This window comes from Pygocentrus nattereri, chromosome 4 (assembly GCF_015220715.1).
Source record: "Pygocentrus nattereri isolate fPygNat1 chromosome 4, fPygNat1.pri, whole genome shotgun sequence".
Classification (NCBI taxonomy): domain Eukaryota; kingdom Metazoa; phylum Chordata; class Actinopteri; order Characiformes; family Serrasalmidae; genus Pygocentrus; species Pygocentrus nattereri.
Genome location: NC_051214.1, coordinates 51,616,424 through 51,635,765, shown reverse-complemented (window position 1 = coordinate 51,635,765; position 19,342 = coordinate 51,616,424). Strand labels below are relative to the sequence as shown.

At 44.6% G+C, this 19,342-nt stretch overlaps 1 protein-coding gene across 3 annotated transcripts in view; it reads left to right on the top strand.

The window, feature by feature from the left end:
• Positions 1 to 17,711, top strand: part of spint1b (serine peptidase inhibitor, Kunitz type 1 b) — a 20,797-nt gene extending 3,086 nt beyond the window's left edge. Inside the window, exons 3-10 of one of the 3 annotated variants that reach the window (XM_017683118.1) lie at positions 2,799 to 2,940; positions 7,281 to 7,451; positions 7,585 to 7,623; positions 8,343 to 8,468; positions 8,586 to 8,636; positions 9,124 to 9,294; positions 13,297 to 13,356; positions 16,541 to 17,711. In XM_017683118.1, the coding sequence (XP_017538607.1) occupies positions 2,799 to 2,940; positions 7,281 to 7,451; positions 7,585 to 7,623; positions 8,343 to 8,468; positions 8,586 to 8,636; positions 9,124 to 9,294; positions 13,297 to 13,356; positions 16,541 to 16,728 (948 nt within the window). In that variant the 3' untranslated portion in view covers positions 16,729 to 17,711. Of the gene's footprint in view, positions 1 to 2,798; positions 2,941 to 7,280; positions 7,452 to 7,569; positions 7,624 to 8,342; positions 8,469 to 8,585; positions 8,637 to 9,123; positions 9,295 to 13,296; positions 13,357 to 16,540 lie in introns of all 3 variants that reach the window. The other 2 variants (XM_017683116.1, XM_017683119.1) reach the window with 2 other exon arrangements.
• Positions 17,712 to 19,342: the final 1,631 nt, after the last annotated feature.

Genomic DNA, 19,342 nt, shown 5'->3' with positions numbered 1-19,342 from the left:
AGTGATTAAGTGATACTTTTTTGATCCCACAAACAGAGAAATTCCACCTCCGCATTTGACCCATCCGTGAAGTGAAACACCACATACACACTAGTGAACACACACACTAGGGGGCAGTGAGCACACACTTGCCTGGAGCGGTGGGCAGCCCTATCCATGGCGCCCGGGGAGCAGTTGGGGGTTAGGTGTCTTGCTCAAGGACACTTCAATCACATAGTGTTGGCCCAGGGTTCAAACCTGTGACCTTGCGGTCACCGGACTTGCTCCATAACCTCCAGCCCATGACTGAACCTATGGTCTCCATGCCCAATGACAAGTGTGGTCTAGAGGGGTATAAAGCTGTGGCGCAGTGTCCTCTGGAGTGATGGAGCTCCATCCAATGCCTTTGGGATTAGTTTGGAGTGGTCCAGAACTGACCATCTAACATCAGTACCTGCTCAATCAAATCCACACAGCAATGTTCAACATCTAGTGTGAAGCCTTCCCTGAAAAGTAGAGGCTGTTACTGCAGCCCAAACATTCTATTAACATCCTTCATTTCAGAAGAGGCTCTGCATGGTGTTTGCAGAATAATGGACAGCAGTACACAGTGTGTTAATAAAAAATGACGTATAAACAACCATCTATTGGAGAACCTTTTTTTTTCTATTTGAGCCAAAACAATCTGTGTACACTGCTGTGGTCAGTGGTGGTCCTATGGTGGTGTCTTTCCGTTAATGAATGAGGTAGAAGTAGCTGATAGATGGACTACAGTCTGTAATGTACATTTACAGAAGATGGAAGGTAGAGAGAGATATTTATTGGAGTTTATTGTAAGGAGAAGGACCTTCAGGTGTGGTCCTCTTGCCAGTTGATCAATAATCGCCTTACTCAAAGCTACTGGAACTACTTTCTTTGAAGTAGAACAAAAAAAAACTAAAATTTGAGGTGGTGAATTTATGGTGAATCACAGCTATGGTGATGATCCTGTTCACCATAACTCACCACATCTTGTGTTCTATTGTTTGGTTAAATAAGATGTGAAAGATCTGAGGTTTGATGAGTTACTGTAGGATAAATAATCGTTCTGTTCTGGAGGAGTTACTGTAATAAAGCGAGGAGGTTTGAGTTACTGTAGGATAAATAATCGTTCTGTTCTGGAGGAGTTACTGTAATAAAGCGAGGAGGTTTGAGTTACTGTAGGATAAATAATCGTTCTGTTTGGAGGAGTTACTGTAATAAAGCGAGGAGGTTTGAGTTACTGTAGGATAAATAATCGTTCTGTTTGGAGGAGTTACTGTGATAAAGCGAGGAGGTTTGATAAGTTACTGTATCGTAAAGAATTGTCTTGTTTCAGAGGAGTTACTGTAATACACCCGAGGGGACTGTCTGGAAGAGGTGATGACCAGGATGAGAGGAGTCAGCTGTCATTTTGCCTCAGTCCTTTATCACCCTGCTATTTTTAGTGATGGGAATTTCTAGGCACCTTTCAATTCGATTACGATTCACAGGGCTGCAAAGCGATAATGGAACAGTTATCTATGCATTTTGATGCATCTTTTTTTCTACACTGGATTTCTGTTTTTGTCCCCATTCCACCTTAAATGGTGCCACATTTACATTCAGCGCTGCAGTCAGAATTTAAGGTGGAACTGAACAATTCAAACAAGAAACCAATGAATGAGAAGCTGACCTCAGCCTCGTAAAATAGTTGAATGTTGAGACATTTTACAAGAAACTATTCAACTATTGAGGAAAAGTGTCCTGGCAGAAATGTGAGGAAAGCTGCTATAGCTAAAGCTTAAAGTAGAGCAAAATGAGTCTGTGTTTTTTTTTGTTTTTGTTTTTTTTTTTTAAACTTTTACTAAGAATTAACGTATACTGAGACATACTGGACATTAAATGTTGTGGCTACCAAGGTTGTTTGATTTTCGTTGAAAGGACAAAGTGGCTCTTTTTAACAATTGGGTTGTGACTCCTGATCTAACCTGGCTTTTATTGCAGAGGGTGCCGGTCGGATTTCTCGCTCATCCAGTTGTGTTTTTGTTATACGCTGTCACAGACTGTCTGAGCGCTGCACTCACCCCCATCCAAGTTCAACCTCCACAGTGGAAATCACAGAGCCACTGCTGTTAGGAGGGTAGGGAATTTCATAATCCACCAGTAGGAGGAGGAGGGCAGGGGACTGAAAGAGAGAAAGATTGGCTTTTGTGTGTTCAAATCTGCAGTGGAACTCATTCAGGTCCTTGGTGAGTTGGTAGTTGTTCAGTAGTAGGGGAGTCTATCTCACCTTGTAGCTTTGAGATCTTTTCATGGCTCCTCCAGGCTGAAGGTATTAGCAGTGATGTGCCTTTTCGGTTATTCTGAATATCTCTTCTTTGTGGCTTTGATCTCTTTCTCCAGCTTCTATTTGGCCTCTTTGTGGAATTATGTCCCCACTGCTCAATAATGGACCCTTTTCCTTCTAATCTGTCTAAGTTTAGCTGAAAAACATGGTTTGTTGTTGCTGTATTTCACCCCCGCTCTTGCTGAAATACAGCAGAAGCTCATGTATGACATCACGTTGTCTGAGGATTCATCAAGTCCTTCTGTTGCCTTTTCAAAAACAGTACAGTTTGAAGAGCCAAACTAGCCGTGTAGCTTTTCAGTGCCTACACTGGTCCAATTCTTCACTGTTGTGACAACAGGCTTGTTGATTGCAGTAACATGAACAGTTCATTGAAAATAAGTAATATTTAAGTTGGTGATCCGTTCTTTTATTGTCTTCTCAAAATGTGGAGTTTGTTCTGTTTTTACTTTTGTACGTTATTTGTTTACAGACAACAGATCTCCCTGACCAGATGATATTGTCCAACCTGCAGCCTGGAGTTTATGAGTACCAGCTTACAGTCACTGATTCAGCCGGTCAGTCAGACTCAACATTGATCACTGTCCTGGTTCTGACAGCGGAGCAGGCCGAGCGTAAGTCTTCATTCCGGTCTCACTGAGGCCCAGCTTAGTGTAAGTGAGGCTGAGAGTTTAAACATCAGATGAATTGGTCTGTCTGTGATTCTTCTTCTGCGCTGTGTCTGATGTTTACTAATCCCAGCTTGAACAGCTGAACACCTCTATGAGATTTATTTGGACTGGAGTGTTAAACATTGTGTGAATTAATTAATTAATGGTTCTGTTTAGTGAGTTGGTGGTTATAACGTCATGAGTGTTAACTGAACACCGATCAGGGTGAGCATGGCTGAGCTTACAGTGTTTATCCTCCCTCTGACACAGCAAAACAGGTTTAACTTGCTACAGCTTCTGGCTGTGTGTCTCAGCGTGTCTGTGTGTGTCTCAGCGTGTCTGTATGTGTTTCAGCATGTCTGAATGTTTGTGTGTGTCACAGTGTGACTGTTTCAGTCTGTGTGAGTGTGTGCTTGATGTATGTTTCTCAGTGTGTCTATGTGTGTGTGTCTCAGTGTGACTGATGCAGCTACATTCATGCTACTGCATTCTGGATCCGTTTAAAGGTCTGATGACTGCGTAGGAAGACCAGCTAAGATCAAGTTGCAGTACTCAAGCGTTGAAATTACAAGAGACATCTGGGTGGCCTGCTGACGTTGTACAGGAGAAACCTGCATGACTGGCTCACTTTTGCAATATGAGCTGAGAACAATTACTGGTTATGCAGAATGACAAACAGACTTCTTCTCAAATTAAATGGTGAGATCATGATGAGGACCTGTAGTTCCAGGGTTGAATAGCAGCTCAGTCTTGCTAGGATTGAGCTTCAGGTGGTGAGCTGCCATTCGCTAAGAGATCTTAGCCAGAGATGCCGAGATGCGACTGGAAACCTGAGTATCAGGAAAGCATTAGTTTGATTTCATCAGTATAGCAGTGTTGAGAGAAGCCATGAGAGTATATTACATCATCAAGAGAACAAGTGTAGAGTGAAAACCGAAGAGGACCCAGCACCGAGGCTTGTGAGACACCAGTGGAGCAGATGTGGACCCTCTACATGTTACCTGATAAGAGTGCCCCTCTAGATAGGACTTAAATCACGTCTATGTAGAACTGGTGATTCCAAAGTTGGTGAGGACCGACAGAAGGATCATGTGGTTGACTGTGTCGAAAGCTGCAGAGAGTCTAGAAGAATCAGCGCCCCAGAGCCGATGAGACTTTTGGCTGATCATCCTGGTTGGAGTTTTTGTTCTCTAAGTGTGTGTGTGCATGTCAGAGTGAGTTTGGCAAGTTAGTGTTGTTCTGTGTGTGTTTGTCTGTCTGTCAGTGTGGGTTAGTGTTGTTCTGTGTGTGTGTGTCTGTCAGTGTGGGTTAGTGGTGTGTGTGTGTGTGTGTGTGTTTGTCTGTCTGTCAGTGTGGGTTAGTGTTGTTCTGTGTGTGTCTGTCAGTGTGGGTTAGTGGTGTGTGTGTGTGTGTGTGTGTGTGTGTGTGTGTGTGTGTGTGTGTTTGTCTGTCTGTCAGTGTGGGTTAGTGTTGTTCTGTGTGTGTGTGTGTGTGTTTGTGTGTGTCGGTCAGTGTGAGTTAGTGCTGTTCTGTCAGTGTGAGTTAGTGCTGTTCTGTGTGTGTGTGTGTGTGTGTCTGTCTGTCTGTCTGTCTGTCAGTGCGGGTTAGTGTTGTTCTGTGGGTGTGTGGGTGTGTGTGTGTCTGTCAGTGTGGGTTAGTGGTGTGTGTGTGTGTGTGTGTGTGTGTGTGTGTGTGTGTGTGTGTGTGTGTGTGTGTGTGTGTGTGTGTGTTTGTCTGTCTGTCAGTGTGGGTTAGTGTTGTTCTGTGTGTGTGTGTGTGTGTGTGTCAGTGTGGGTTAGTGGTGTGTGTGTGTGTGTGTTTGTCTGTCTGTCAGTGTGGGTTAGTGTTGTTCTGTGTGTGTGTTTGTGTGTGCCGGTCAGTGTGAGTTAGTGTTGTTCTGTGTGTGTTTGTGTGTGTCAGTCAGTGTGAGTTAGTGTTGTTCTGTGTGTGTTTGTGTGTGTCAGTCAGTGTGAGTTAGTGCTGTTCTGTCTGTCTGTCTGTCTGTCTGTCTGTCAGTGCGGGTTAGTGTTGTTCTGTGTGTGTGTGTGTGTGTGTGTGTGTGTGTGTGTGTGTGTGTGTGTGTGTGTGTGTGAGACGAGGGTGACGTGTGTGTGTGTGTGTGTGAGACGAGGGTGACGTGTGTGTGTGTGTGTGTGTGTGTGAGACGAGGGTGACGTGTGTGTGTGAGGTGTGAGACGAGGGTGGTGTGTGTGTGTGTGTGTGAGGTGTGAGACGAAGGTGGTGTGTGTGTGTGAGGTGTGAGACGAAGGTGGTGTGTGAGGTGTGAGACGAGGGTGGTGTGTGTGTGTGTGAGACGAGGGTGGTGTGTGTGTGTGTGAGACGAGGGTGGTGTGTGTGTGTGAGACGAGGGTGGGGTGTGTGTGTGAGACGAGGGTGGGGTGTGTGTGTGTGTGTGTGTGAGACGAGGGTGGGGTGTGTGTGTGTGTGTGTGTGTGTGTGTGTGTGTGTGTGTGTGTGTGTGAGACGAGGGTGACGTGTGTGTGTGTGTGTGTGAGACGAGGGTGACGTGTGTGTGTGTGTGTGTGTGAGACGAGGGTGACGTGTGTGTGTGTGTGTGTGTGTGTGTGTGTGTGTGAGACGAGGGTGACGTGTGTGTGTGAGGTGTGAGACGAGGGTGGTGTGTGTGTGTGTGTGAGGTGTGAGACGAGGGTGGGGTGTGTGTGTGTGTGTGTGTGTGTGTGTGTGTGTGTGTGTGTGTGTGAGACGAGGGTGACGTGTGTGTGTGTGTGTGTGTGAGACGAGGGTGACGTGTGTGTGTGTGTGTGAGACGAGGGTGACGTGTGTGTGTGTGTGTGTGTGACGAGGGTGACGTGTGTGTGAGACGAGGGTGACGTGTGTGTGTGTGTGTGTGTGTGTGTGTGTGTGTGTGTGTGTGTGTGTGTGAGACGAGGGTGACGTGTGTGTGTGTGTGTGTGTGTGTGTGTGTGAGACGAGGGTGACGTGTGTGTGTGTGTGTGTGTGTGTGTGTGTGTGTGTGTGTGTGTGTGTGTGAGACGAGGGTGACGTGTGTGTGTGTGTGTGTGTGTGTGTGTGTGTGTGTGTGAGACGAGGGTGACGTGTGTGTGTGTGTGTGTGTGTGTGTGTGTGTGTGTGTGTGTGTGTGTGTGTGTGTGTGAGACGAGGGTGGTGTGTGTGTGACGAGGGTGACGTGTATGTGACGAGGGTGACGTGTGTGTGTGTGTGTGTGTGTGTGTGTGTGTGAGACGAGGGTGACGTGTGTGTGACGAGGGTGGTGTGTGTGTGTGTGTGTGTGTGACGAGGGTGGTGTGTGTGTGTGTGTGTGTGTGTGACGAGGGTGACGTGTGTGTGTGTGTGTGTGTGTGTGACGAGGGTGACGTGTGTGTGACGAGGGTGACGTGTGTGTGTGTGTGTGTGACGAGGGTGACGTGTGTGTGAGACGAGGGTGACGTGTGTGTGTGTGTGTGTGTGTGTGTGTGAGACGAGGGTGACGTGTGTGTGTGTGAGATGAGGGTGACGTGTGTGTGTGTGTGTGTGTGTGTGTGAGACGAGGGTGACGTGTGTGTGTGTGTGTGTGTGTGTGTGTGTGTAGCCTGATTATTTCACTGCGCCGGGTGAACCGGCTCTTTCTGAGCTGAGTTTACTGTGAAAGGCCTGAAGGGCTGAGCTGCTCACGCACAGGGTGTGTCTGTGTTACTCAGTACTTGAAACTGATTTCAACAGAACAAAAACCCTCAAAAAGCTGTTGCACTGAATGTTCATGGAATCATTTATAAATAAAGTTTATAGAGCTGACAATTATATTTTTCATAATTGCTCCACAATTATCATCAGACTGTAAAAACTACACACGCTGCAGATTCATACTGGATTAAAAATGATCCACAATTATTACTGACGGACTGTAAACTACACACTTTGCAGATTCATTCTATATTCATATCTCTCCACAATTATTTCCATCACAATGTAAAATTATACACACTGCAGATTCTGACTGGATGAAACAATAATCTTGTTTCTGTTGCCTGAGATTACAGAACTTCAGCAGGTGAAACTAATCCAGCTCCTGTATCCTGTAGGTTAAACATTGCTTTTTTTTTTGGCTCAGACAGTGTTTGAATAACTAAATGAGAGCTGTTGTGGTCAGTCTGGTCAAACATTAATGGTAGTGTTCAGTCAGCTGTGGTTCAGGTGGATGTTTTGAGTATGTTTTTTACGTTAGAATGGAATTCTGCTTGTCACCATCATTACTGTATCGGGTATTAATCTGAATGCTCTGCACTGTAAGGTACTGCACGTCAGTATTAATTGATTTATTCCAGGTCACTGTTTGACCCCAAAGAGGGTGGGTCCCTGTCGGGGGTCGTTTCCTCGCTGGCATTACAATGCTGCATCTAACAGGTGTGAGGAATTCCAATTTGGAGGCTGTTTGGCAAACAACAACAACTACCTCTCTTACCAGGAGTGTTCCGAAGCCTGTAACGGCACAACAGGTAAAACAATATTATAATATACATGGTTTTATTACAGGACGAGTAAAAAATATTACATAATAAAACCAACCCGCTGATTTATTGATCACTGAACAGTAGATTTGTGAATAACTTTTAGCTGGTCTGTCTGCAGTGAATGCTGTAGGGAGGAAACTGAAGTTGCTCACTGAAGGTAATTTATTCTATCCTGTCAAAATGCATTTAGACGGTCAGTTAATGTTAACTTAATTTAATTTTTTTTCTGAAATGTTACAGCTAGTTTTCTGCCCTTGATTAATAAGCCTGATATATAATGAAATATATAAGATATAAAAATCTGTTATTTTAGCTACACTTTCAGTGCAGACATGTTGGAGCCAATAAATTAGCTTGGCTGTCATTTCCAGTTTAACCTGTATTAGTCACATGGTCTCACTCCACTGCTACAGTTACATTAAACCTAATTAAATATCACACATCTGCCTCTAGATGGTGCTGTATCTCAATTCAAAAAGAAGTTTATCTTAAACGGGTGGAAGTCATGGTTTTACTGAGGTTTAAGGCAAAATGATTGTAGCGCAGCTCAGCATTAATTGTTGCAGTCCTGATTAGGCTTTTTCAGAATGAAACTGTAGCAGATCTGCATCTAATCTCAGAAAACACGATGTTCTTCATTCGTTAAGAAAAATAGAAAAAGAATCCAACCTGTCCTGATGCAGCACATGTCAATCTGTGAAAACATGCATGCACAGCACGTTGAGCCTGAACCTGGCTAAACTGTTGCTGAGTTAATGAGCAACTGCCCCTCTGTTGTTATCTGTTTGTTTAATAATATAAAGTGTTGTGTGTCGCACTCCTGGAGTGTGCAGATAATGTGTGCTTGACTGTTATGTTTATGCTGCACTCTTGCAGTGTGCGGGGTTCAGTGTACAGACAGACAGTTCAGCTGCTCCAACAGCTGCTGTTTGGAGGCGGAGTTAGAGTGTGATGGACAGGCCCAGTGCACTGATGGCTCGGACGAGGAGAACTGCCAGCACTGTGAGACTGACCACCACCCTCATCAGATTTATTAAGCATTTTAATTTAAATATGAAGTAAATTTGAATCAAAGCACATTTAAAAGGAGTTTTTGTATTTTTGTGTTTGTTTTGTCAGTAAACAAAACTCTTTCTCATTTACTGGAGATTCGTGTGAATGAAGAGAAAGGTGAGTTTTAAAACAGTAAGAAAGGAAATGTTTGTATTTATATGATGCTATTTTAAATAGTAAAATTGTTCTGTCTTTTTTTAAAATTGTTTATATATGTAATATTCAAGATTAGCTCATTACAGTTAAGTAGTTCTGCTTTAATGTCATTTTGTATTATTGCTACTATTTAAATTATGTATTATAAAATGTTTTGTCTAATCTGTCTAAATAAGGAGACAAAAATAAATATTAATTCATGGTAAAAGAATTAAAAAAAGTAAAAGAATAAAAAAGTAAAGCTCAGTGCATGTCAGTAATCAGGTGAGATTCATTCATTGGCCGCTGCAGTGTGAGTTACTAACTGTCAACTAACTATAGAATGAAAATAAAACAGTTTATCTGATTTCTGTCCTAAAACTCTGCAGGACATCCTCACACTGTTGCACCTAAAAAATGGTTTCTTATTAGAGCATTTAATCAAGTCTGTCTGTCTGCCTGTGTTTAGCACGCTGTGTGGACCCTCCGGTGACGGGACCCTGCAGAGCGAGCATGCTGCACTGGTATTACGACCCTCTGAAGACAACCTGCCATCAGTTCACTTATGGAGGCTGTGGCGGAAACAAGAACAACTTTGAGATGAAGATCATCTGCATGGAGGCCTGCGGAGACATCACAGGTCTGAACTTGAAACATCATTGTATCACCTTATCAAAACATAATCACCAAATCAAAACGCCATCACGGCCTGATCACGGCCTGATCACGGCCTGATCACGGCCTGATCACGGCCTGATCACGGCCTGATCACGGCCTGATCACGGCCTGATCACCGCGCCTGTTCACCGCGCCTGATCAAAACGTCTGGTCACCGCGCCTGATCAAAACGTCTGGTCACCGTGCCTGGTCACCGCGCCTGATCAAAACGTCTGATCAAAACGTCTGATCACCGCGCCTGATCAAAACGTCTGATCACCGCGCCTGATCAAAACGTCTGATCACCGCCTGATCAAAACGCCTGATCGCCGCCTGATCAAAACGCCTGATCGCCGCCTGATCAAAACGCCTGATTGCCGCCTGATCACTGACTGATCACCGCGCCTTATCAAAACGCCTGATCACCGCCTGATCAAAACACCTGATCACCGCCTGATCAAAACACCTGATCACCGCCTGATCAAAACGCCTTATCAAAACACCTGATCACCGCCTGATCACCGCCTGATCAAAACGCCATCACCATCTGATCAAAACGCCTGATCACCGCGCCTGATCAAAACGTCAGATCACCATGCCTGATCACCGCGGCTGATCAAAACGCCTGATCAAAGCGCCTGATCACCGCGCCTTATCAAAACGCCTGATCGCCGCCTGATCAAAACGCCTGATCGCCGCCTGATCAAAACGCCTGATCGCCGCCTGATCAAAACGCCTGATCGCCGCCTGATCAAAACGCCTGATCGCCGCCTGATCAAAACGCCTGATCGCCGCCTGATCACTGCCTGATCACCGCGCCTTATCAAAACGCCTGATCACCGCCTGATCACCGCCTGATCAAAACACCTGATCACCGCCTGATCAAAATGCCTGATTAAAACACCTGATCACCGCCTGATCACCGCCTGATCAAAACGCCATCACCGCGCCTGATCAAAACGTCAGATCACCGCGCCTGATCAAAACATCTGATCACCGTGCCTGATCACCGCGGCTGATCAAAATGCCGGATCACCGCGCCGGATCACCGCGGCTGATCACCGCGCCTGGTCACCGCGCCTGATCAAAACGTCTGATCACCGCGCCTGATCAAAACGTCTGATCACCGCGCCTGATCAAAACGTCTGATCACCGCGCCTGATCAAAACGTCTGATCACCGCGCCTGATCAAAACGTCTGATCACCGCGCCTGATCAAAACGCCTATTCACCGCGCCTGATCAAAACGCCTATTCACCGCGCCTGATCAAAACGCCTATTCACCGCCTGATCACTGCCTGATCAAAACGCCATCACCGCCTGATCACTGCCTGATCAAAACGCCTGATCACCGCCTGATCAAAACGCCTGATCACTGCCTGATCAAAACGCCTGATCACTGCCTGATCAAAACGCCATCACTGCCTGATCAAAACGCCTGATCACTGCCTGATCAAAACGCCTGATCACCGCCTGATCACTGCCTGATCAAAACGCCATCACCGCCTGATCACTGCCTGATCAAAACGCCTGATCACTGCCTGATCAAAACGCCATCACCGCCTGATCACTGCCTGATCAAAACGCCTGATCACTGCCTGATCAAAACGCCTGATCACTGCCTGATCAAAACGCCTGATCACTGCCTGATCAAAACGCCATCACCGCCTGATCACTGCCTGATCAAAACGCCTGATCACTGCCTGATCAAAACGCCTGATCACTGCCTGATCAAAACGCCTGATCACTGCCTGATCAAAACGCCTGATCACTGCCTGATCAAAACGCCTGATCACTGCCTGATCACTGCCTGATCAAAACGCCTGATCACTGCCTGATCAAAACGCCATCACCGCCTGATCACTGCCTGATCAAAACGCCATCACCGCCTGATCACTGCCTGATCAAAACGCCATCACCGCCTGATCACTGCCTGATCAAAACGCCTGATCACTGCCTGATCAAAACGCCTGATCACTGCCTGATCAAAACGCCTGATCACTGCCTGATCAAAACGCCTGATCACTGCCTGATCAAAACGCCTGATCACTGCCTGATCAAAACGCCATCACCGCCTGATCACTGCCTGATCAAAACGCCTGATCACTGCCTGATCAAAACGCCTGATCACTGCCTGATCAAAACGCCTGATCACTGCCTGATCAAAACGCCTGATCACTGCCTGATCACTGCCTGATCAAAACGCCTGATCACTGCCTGATCAAAACGCCTGATCACTGCCTGATCAAAACGCCATCACTGCCTGATCAAAACGCCTGATCACTGCCTGATCAAAACGCCTGATCACTGCCTGATCAAAACGCCTGATCACTGCCTGATCAAAACGCCTGATCACTGCCTGATCAAAACGCCTGATCACTGCCTGATCAAAACGCCTGATCAAAACGCCTGATCACCGCGCCTGATCAAAACGCCTGATCACCGCGCCTGATCAAAACGTCTGATCACCGCGCCTGATCAAAACGTCTGATCACCGCGCCTGATCAAAACGTCTGATCACCGCGCCTGATCAAAACGTCTGATCACCGCGCCTGATCAAAACGTCTGATCACCGCGCCTGATCAAAACGTCTGATCACCGCGCCTGATCAAAACGCCATCACCGCCTATTCACCGCGCCTGATCAAAACGCCATCACCGCCTGATCACCGCCTGATCAAAACGCCTGATCACCGCCTGATCAAAACGCCTGATCACCGCCTGATCAAAACGCCTGATCACCGCCTGATCAAAACGCCTGATCACTGCCTGATCACTGCCTGATCAAAACGCCTGATCACTGCCTGATCAAAACGCCATCACCGCCTGATCACTGCCTGATCAAAACGCCTGATCACTGCCTGATCAAAACGCCTGATCACTGCCTGATCAAAACGCCTGATCACTGCCTGATCACCGCCTGATCACTGCCTGATCAAAACGCCTGATCAAAACGCCTGATCACTGCCTGATCACTGCCTGATCAAAACGCCTGATCACTGCCTGATCAAAACGCCTGATCACTGCCTGATCAAAACGCCTGATCACCGCCTGATCAAAACGCCTGATCACCGCCTGATCAAAACGCCTGATCACCGCCTGATCAAAACGCCTGATCACCGCCTGATCAAACCGCCTGATCACCGCCTGATCAAAACGCCAGATCACCGCCTGATCACCGCCTGATCAAAACGCCTGATCACCGCCTGATCAAAACGCCTGATCACCGCCTGATCAAAACGCCTGATCACTGCCTGATCAAAACGCCTGATCACTGCCTGATCAAAACGCCTGATCACTGCCTGATCAAAACGCCTGATCACTGCCTGATCAAAACGCCTGATCACCGCCTGATCAAAACGCCTGATCACTGCCTGATCAAAACGCCTGATCACTGCCTGATCAAAACGCCTGATCACTGCCTGATCAAAACGCCTGATCACTGCCTGATCAAAACGCCTGATCACTGCCTGATCAAAACGCCTGATCAAAACGCCTGATCAAAACGCCTGATCAAAACGCCTGATCACTGCCTGATCAAAACGCCTGATCAAAACGCCTGATCAAAACGCCTGATCACTGCCTGATCACTGCCTGATCAAAACGCCTGATCACTGCCTGATCAAAACGCCTGATCACTGCCTGATCAAAACGCCTGATCACCGCCTGATCAAAACGCCTGATCACCGCCTGATCAAAACGCCTGATCACCGCCTGATCAAACCGCCTGATCACCGCCTGATCAAACCGCCTGATCACCGCCTGATTAAAAACGTCTGATCACCGACTGATTAAAAACGTCTGATCACCGACTGATTAAAAACGTCTGATCACCGACTGATCAAAACGCCTGATCACCGCCTGATCAAAACGCCTGATCACCGCAGTTTACAAGAGATTTTATGATGGTGATGATGATAACATATAAACATTGACTTAGGTATATTTCTGCTTGTGACCTGCAGTTCTTCTCTTTTCTCTTTTTAGAGAATGACGTCTTTTTGAAGGGTCTGTTTGAACGCTCTGAACAGGAAGAACATAGTTCAGGTAGAATCTTTACGCACAGTTGCAGTTTATAGTTCAGCTTGTGAACCCTGCAGTCAGTGAGGGGCATTTGAGTACAGTTCTAGTTTAATTTAATTTCATAAACAGGCGTTTAAAAAGAAAACTGTTACTTGAGTCTCATAAAAAAAAAACACAAAACCTATCATGTGAAATGAAATATGTCCTTTTACGTTTTCAGTGACAGAAACAACAGATGCAACATAAAACATACATTTATTTTTCATCTCTTTAATACTGAAAATATCCAAAAAAAAACTAGAAAACACTGTTAAAAAACCTCTATGACCCCCTCACCAAACAAAGGGTCTCTTTTTGTTTGTTCTTTTGTTTGATTTTCATTTTTTGAGCTGCACTTTCTTCATTTGAAACATGGTGGGTGATCAGATATGATGAAGCAAACATGAACATTAAACAGTTAAACAGTTCTGCCAACAACACTGGAGTGGTGTTAGCATTAGCTTAACTAACCCAAATGTAGGTTCAAATGTTTGTTCTCTAAACATCAGTGGAAATTCAGAGACCTACAATCAAACCTGTGTGTGGAGCGATCAGCCCGCTTGCTAAGCAAGTGCTAACACATAGTGCTAACTAGGACAGTGAAGCTAGGTGTGCTAGTTTAGCTAGAAGTATAACAGGTTCACATATCACATAAGACTCCATCCGTTACCCCAGCACCCAAAGTAAACACACACCCACTGACCCACCCCTGCCTGACTGTGAGTGGAAATGAGGATGGTCTGGTGGCAGACATGCACTCTCAGCCTCAGGTGCACCTCCAGCCTCTTGATGATGCCAGTGCACGCTCTGCCCCAACAGTGTTTTTGTCAGTTTTATGAGGGAAAACAGCAAACCACATACTGCTGGGTAACAAGAGCTACACTGAACATGCACTATATTACCAAAAATATTCACTCATTCATCCAAATCATTGAATTGAGGTGTTCATGTCCACAGGTGTATAAAGCCGAGCCCCTCGGCCTGCAGACTGCTTCTACAGACATTAGTGAAAGAATGGGTCGCTCTCAGGAGCTCAGTGAGTTCCAGCGTGGTACCGTGATCGGACGCCACCTGGGCAGCAAGTCCAGTCGTGAAATTTCCTCTCTACTAAATATTCCACAGTCCACTGTCAGTGGGATTATAACAAAGTGGAAGCGATTGGGAACGACAGCAACTCAGCCACGAAGTGGTCGGCCACGTAAAATGACAGAGCGGTCAGCGGATGCTGAGGGGCATAGTGCGCAGAGGTCACCGACTTTCTGCAGAGTCCATCACTACAGACCTCCAAACTTCATGTGGCCTTCAGATCAGCTCAAGAACAGCGTAGAGAGCTTCATGGAATGGGTTTCCATGGCCGAGCAGCTGCATCCAAGCCTTACATCACCAAGCGCAGTGCAAAGCATGGAATGCAGTGGTGTAAAGCGCCGCCACTGGACTCTAGAGCAGTGGAGACGTGTTCTCTGGAGTGACCAATCACGCTTCTCCGTCTGGAAATCCGATGGACGAGTCTGGGTTTGGTGATTGCCAGGAGACGGTACTTGTCTGACTGTATTGTGCCAACTGTAAAGTTTGGTGGAGGGGGGATCATGGTGTGGGGTTGACCAAGAGATTTTGGACAATTTCCTGCTCCCAACTTTGTGGGAACAGTTTGGGGACGGCCCCTTCCTGTTCCAACATGACTGCGCACCAGTGCACAAAGCAGGTCCATAAAGACACGGATGAGCCAGTTTGGTGTGGAAGAACTTGACTGGTCTGCACAGAGTCCTGACCTCAACCCCATAGAACACCTTTGGGATGAATTAGAGTGGAGACTGTGAGCCAGGCCTTCTCGTCCAACATCAGTGTCTGACCTCACAAATGTGCTTCTGGAAGAACGGTCAGAAATTCCCATAAACACTCCTAACCCTTGTGGAAAGTCTTCCCAGAAGAGTTGAAGCTGTTATAACTGCAAAGGGTGGGCCGACATCATATTAAACCCTATGGATTAAGAATGGGATGTCACTCAAGTTCATATGCATGTGAAGGCAGATGAGTGAATACTTTAGGCAATGTAGTGTATATTAATGATTCCATACTGATAAGGTAATTTAATAAGGTAATTAAATATAGAAATTTTTAAAATAAAACCGACCACAATGATAAGACATGAATGTCTGGGTTTTTCACACAAAAAACAAAAGGGCTACTGCTGAAACTCATGAAAGCCATACTGAAGATGATCAGAACTGCTTGTCAAAACTGTAATATTGATTAAAATATAACTTATTAAGAATTCTAGGAGGATGTGACAGCATACAGTCAATGTAGCACAGTTTACTTTTGCTGTCTCCTCAACGTTGTCACAACCTCCTATAAAGTTGTGAGAATTTTCTGAGGACTTATTTCAACATTGTGACAATGTAGAGAGCACCAAGCAGACAGCGGTGTGGGCACCGAAACAGTACGTAGTCACAACGTAACTGTTTTAGGAATAAATCCTGATGTTTTTGATTCCTAATGGGAATTGATGGCTTGATGGTTGCCGTTAGAGGCCATTTGGAAATGATCAAATGTATATGGAATCAGTCCCAGAAGACCTGATTAAACTGTCAGAATCCTATACACTGTGATATCATCCCATCAGGAAAACACAGAATGCCATTAGCATGGCATTCCAAACCACCAGGAACCAACATACACTTTTAACAGTTTCTATGATTTTTTTTTTTTTTTTTTTTTTTTTTTTTTTTTTTAAACAGCGAGGTACATTGTGGCAGAGAGTGCATGTCTCTGAGGGTGCATGTCTGCAGCCAGACTCTACTGGGGAAATAAGCAAACTCACACAAACCCCACTGGCCAGTAACTCAAACTCTGCCCACACCAGTCAAGCAGAATGAGAGCTGCCTGGGCAAACATTTATATCTGATTTATGTTCTATATAATTTTACATTGTGAGCTTAGATCTGTGAACCTTTTAGTCTCATCTTCACCCTTTCAGATAAAGCTGTGGATGTGAAAATGAAAGTATAATCAGCTAGAAAGAAATGCACATCCTTTGTTTTTTTTCAGTTTTACAGAAAAGAAAAACAATCTGGAATCTGCTGTATTTGAGAATTGAAATGTAAACTGTGCTAAAATCTCACAGACAGGCTGGATTTTTGGACTTTTGTGTTTTATGTCCTTGTCTTAGGCTCTGTGGCGACAGCGGTAATCCTGGCAGTGGTGATTCTTGCTCTTTTAGCTCTGCTGGGTTTCTGTCTTCTGAAGAAGAGGAAGAGCAGGTCTCAGCGCCAACGCGTTCCCACGGCCAGTCCAGCAGTCACTTTCACAGAGGACACAGAACACCTGGTCTACAAACCCACCACCACCACTTCCTAAGTCCTCTTCAAACCCACCACTGCCTCCTAACACCTCTTTTAACCCACCACCGCCTCCTAGCACCTGTACAAAACCACCACCATCTCCTAACATCTCTACAAAACCACCACCATCTCCTAATGCCTCTAAAAACCCACTTCTGGGTTTGCTGTGATATGCTGTCTGACACACTGCTGTTGACGTAGGATTGATGCAGTACTGATGTGGGGTTAATATAGGATTAATGCAGGATCATTTCTGGATTAATGCAGGATTAATGTGATATTAATTCTGGGTTATGTACCATTAATACAGGGTAATGCAGGATTAATCTGATATTAGTGCTGGATTAATGCAGTAATAATGCAGGATTGATGCTGGATTAATGTGGTATTGATGCACAGTGTTGGATTAATGGGATATTAATGCAGGATCAATGCAAGATTAATGCAAGATAACACTGGATTAATGCTGAATTCATGTAAAATAAACACAGAATTAGTGTAGGCTTAACACTGGATTAATGCAAGAAAATGCACATTTTACACTGGATTAATACAGGATTAATGTTGAATTAATTGCTGGATTATTTCAGTATAAGGCAGGATCAGTGCAGGATTATTGTAGGTTTAACACTGGATTAATGCAGAATAATGCAAGGTTAACACTGGATTAATCACCGTATGATATTTTTAAAGTGAAACGCTGTTGTTTATTTGTATTTATGGGTTTTTTGATTTGATTTGATTTGATTTGATTTTTCTGTGCTGCTTTCATCGGCACTTTTTGCAGCTTTTTATTTTTCTGTTTTCCAGTTTCTCAGTTTATTATGAGTGGCTTTCATCCTGTTCGTTGTCATTTTAAAGATTTTTATTATTTTCTTTCATGTTTTTTTTTGTTATGGATGGAAATTCTGGATTTTATGATGTTTAAGTAATAAAAAGTTTACATTGTTAAATTGCCATTCATATAACACAGTTTAATAAAATATTGTGAATGTCCTATATCAAGAAAATATTAATCTGTACAGAATTATTGAAGTAGAAATTATTTTATTGCTGTTGAGAGTCTGAATGTAGCTGGATATAAATCTACAAATCGTGCACATCTAACAATATCTTAAGTAAAGGAGACTAACATCATGAAGTTGCAGCTCTACATTAACCACCAGATGGCGCTGTATTACCACAGGGTGACGTGTAAGTATTGGGGTAAATAATATTGTTTAACATTTGGTCTCATTATCATGTCTTGCAAGTTATGTTTAAACCAAAAGAACAACCGGTGACAAAATTACAAAAAGTAAAGGCAAAAATAGTGATTAAAGCTGTGTTTTAAAGATGAGGTTGACTTCTTACTCTAGTTTTCCATTCCATCTTAAACTGTACGCTGTTACGTTCTCATGCCTGAGGTGCCACACTGTAACTTCTGCGCCATTTAATTTGGAACAGAAAGTTTGAATAGGCTTGAGCCTATCCCAGCAGTCATTGTGCAGAAGGCATACACACTGGACAGGTCACCAGTCTACCATAGGGCAGATAAACAGACCTATACATTCACACACATTCACACCTAGGGGCGATTTAGCATATCCAATTGGCCTGACTCATGAAGCCTCTAGACTGTAGGAGGAAACCGGAATCAGGAGACACAGACATGGTGTGAACATGCAAACTCTGCACAAAAAGCACCCTGGCTGCTTGGCCAGGAATCGAACCCAGGCCCTTCTTGCTGTGAGGCAGCTACAGCGCTACCCACTGTGCCACCCTAATTATATGAATAGTTGTTTAATGTTGTAATCATGTATTATTGTAATGGATTTGTTGTTCTTTTCATTTTTCATTTTAAAATGTATCTGCTTTTTTACTCAGTTACATTTTAATCATTCTTATTTAGTTGCTAATTCCTTTTTGTGAGGTTTTGTTGTTGGTTGAGCAGCTGTTCCTGCCTGATTCTGTCTCTTTGGAGCTTAAGGATATATATTTTAGACCAAAAGGGTCCAAAAAGAAGAAAAACCCCTAATGACCCCTAGTGTAAAAACCCCTGAATGTAAAGGATATTCTGCTGCAGTTCTGTCAGTTATTCAATTCTTAGGTTGGCTTTCATTGGTTTCGTTTTTCTGATTCTTTGATTTTATTTGGCTTTTTTATTTACTTTTTATTTGTTTCCCTCACATCTTGTAGCAAGTCTGCCATTTTCTCTTTAGGAAAATGTTCTTTATTTAAGCAGCAGAGTAGAGAGTAGAGCAGAGGATCTATACACACTCTGGGAATGAGGGAAAGTCACCAACCTAAAATCACAGAAGGGTCAACACTTCCAAAAACGTTAATTAATCTGAAAAGTACATGATTAAACACAACCAACATGTTCCCTCTTCTTTATGAGCAGCAACGACAAACATATTAAACTGAATTAAATACAGGCTGCATGCTCCAACCTGAGCATGCATGCATCCTGTAGGCATGCGCTATATCTTGTCCCCTTGTCTTAGCTGCTCCCTCTCATTCTGATTTGTCTGGCAGTGACAGACCTAAATTGGATGGCTGTTGCTTCCAAGTTGTCACTCTTGGGGATGTGGGAGCGCACCTGGGTGTAGCAGTAATAGCAATAATCGGTGTCAGTGAGGACAGTGAGC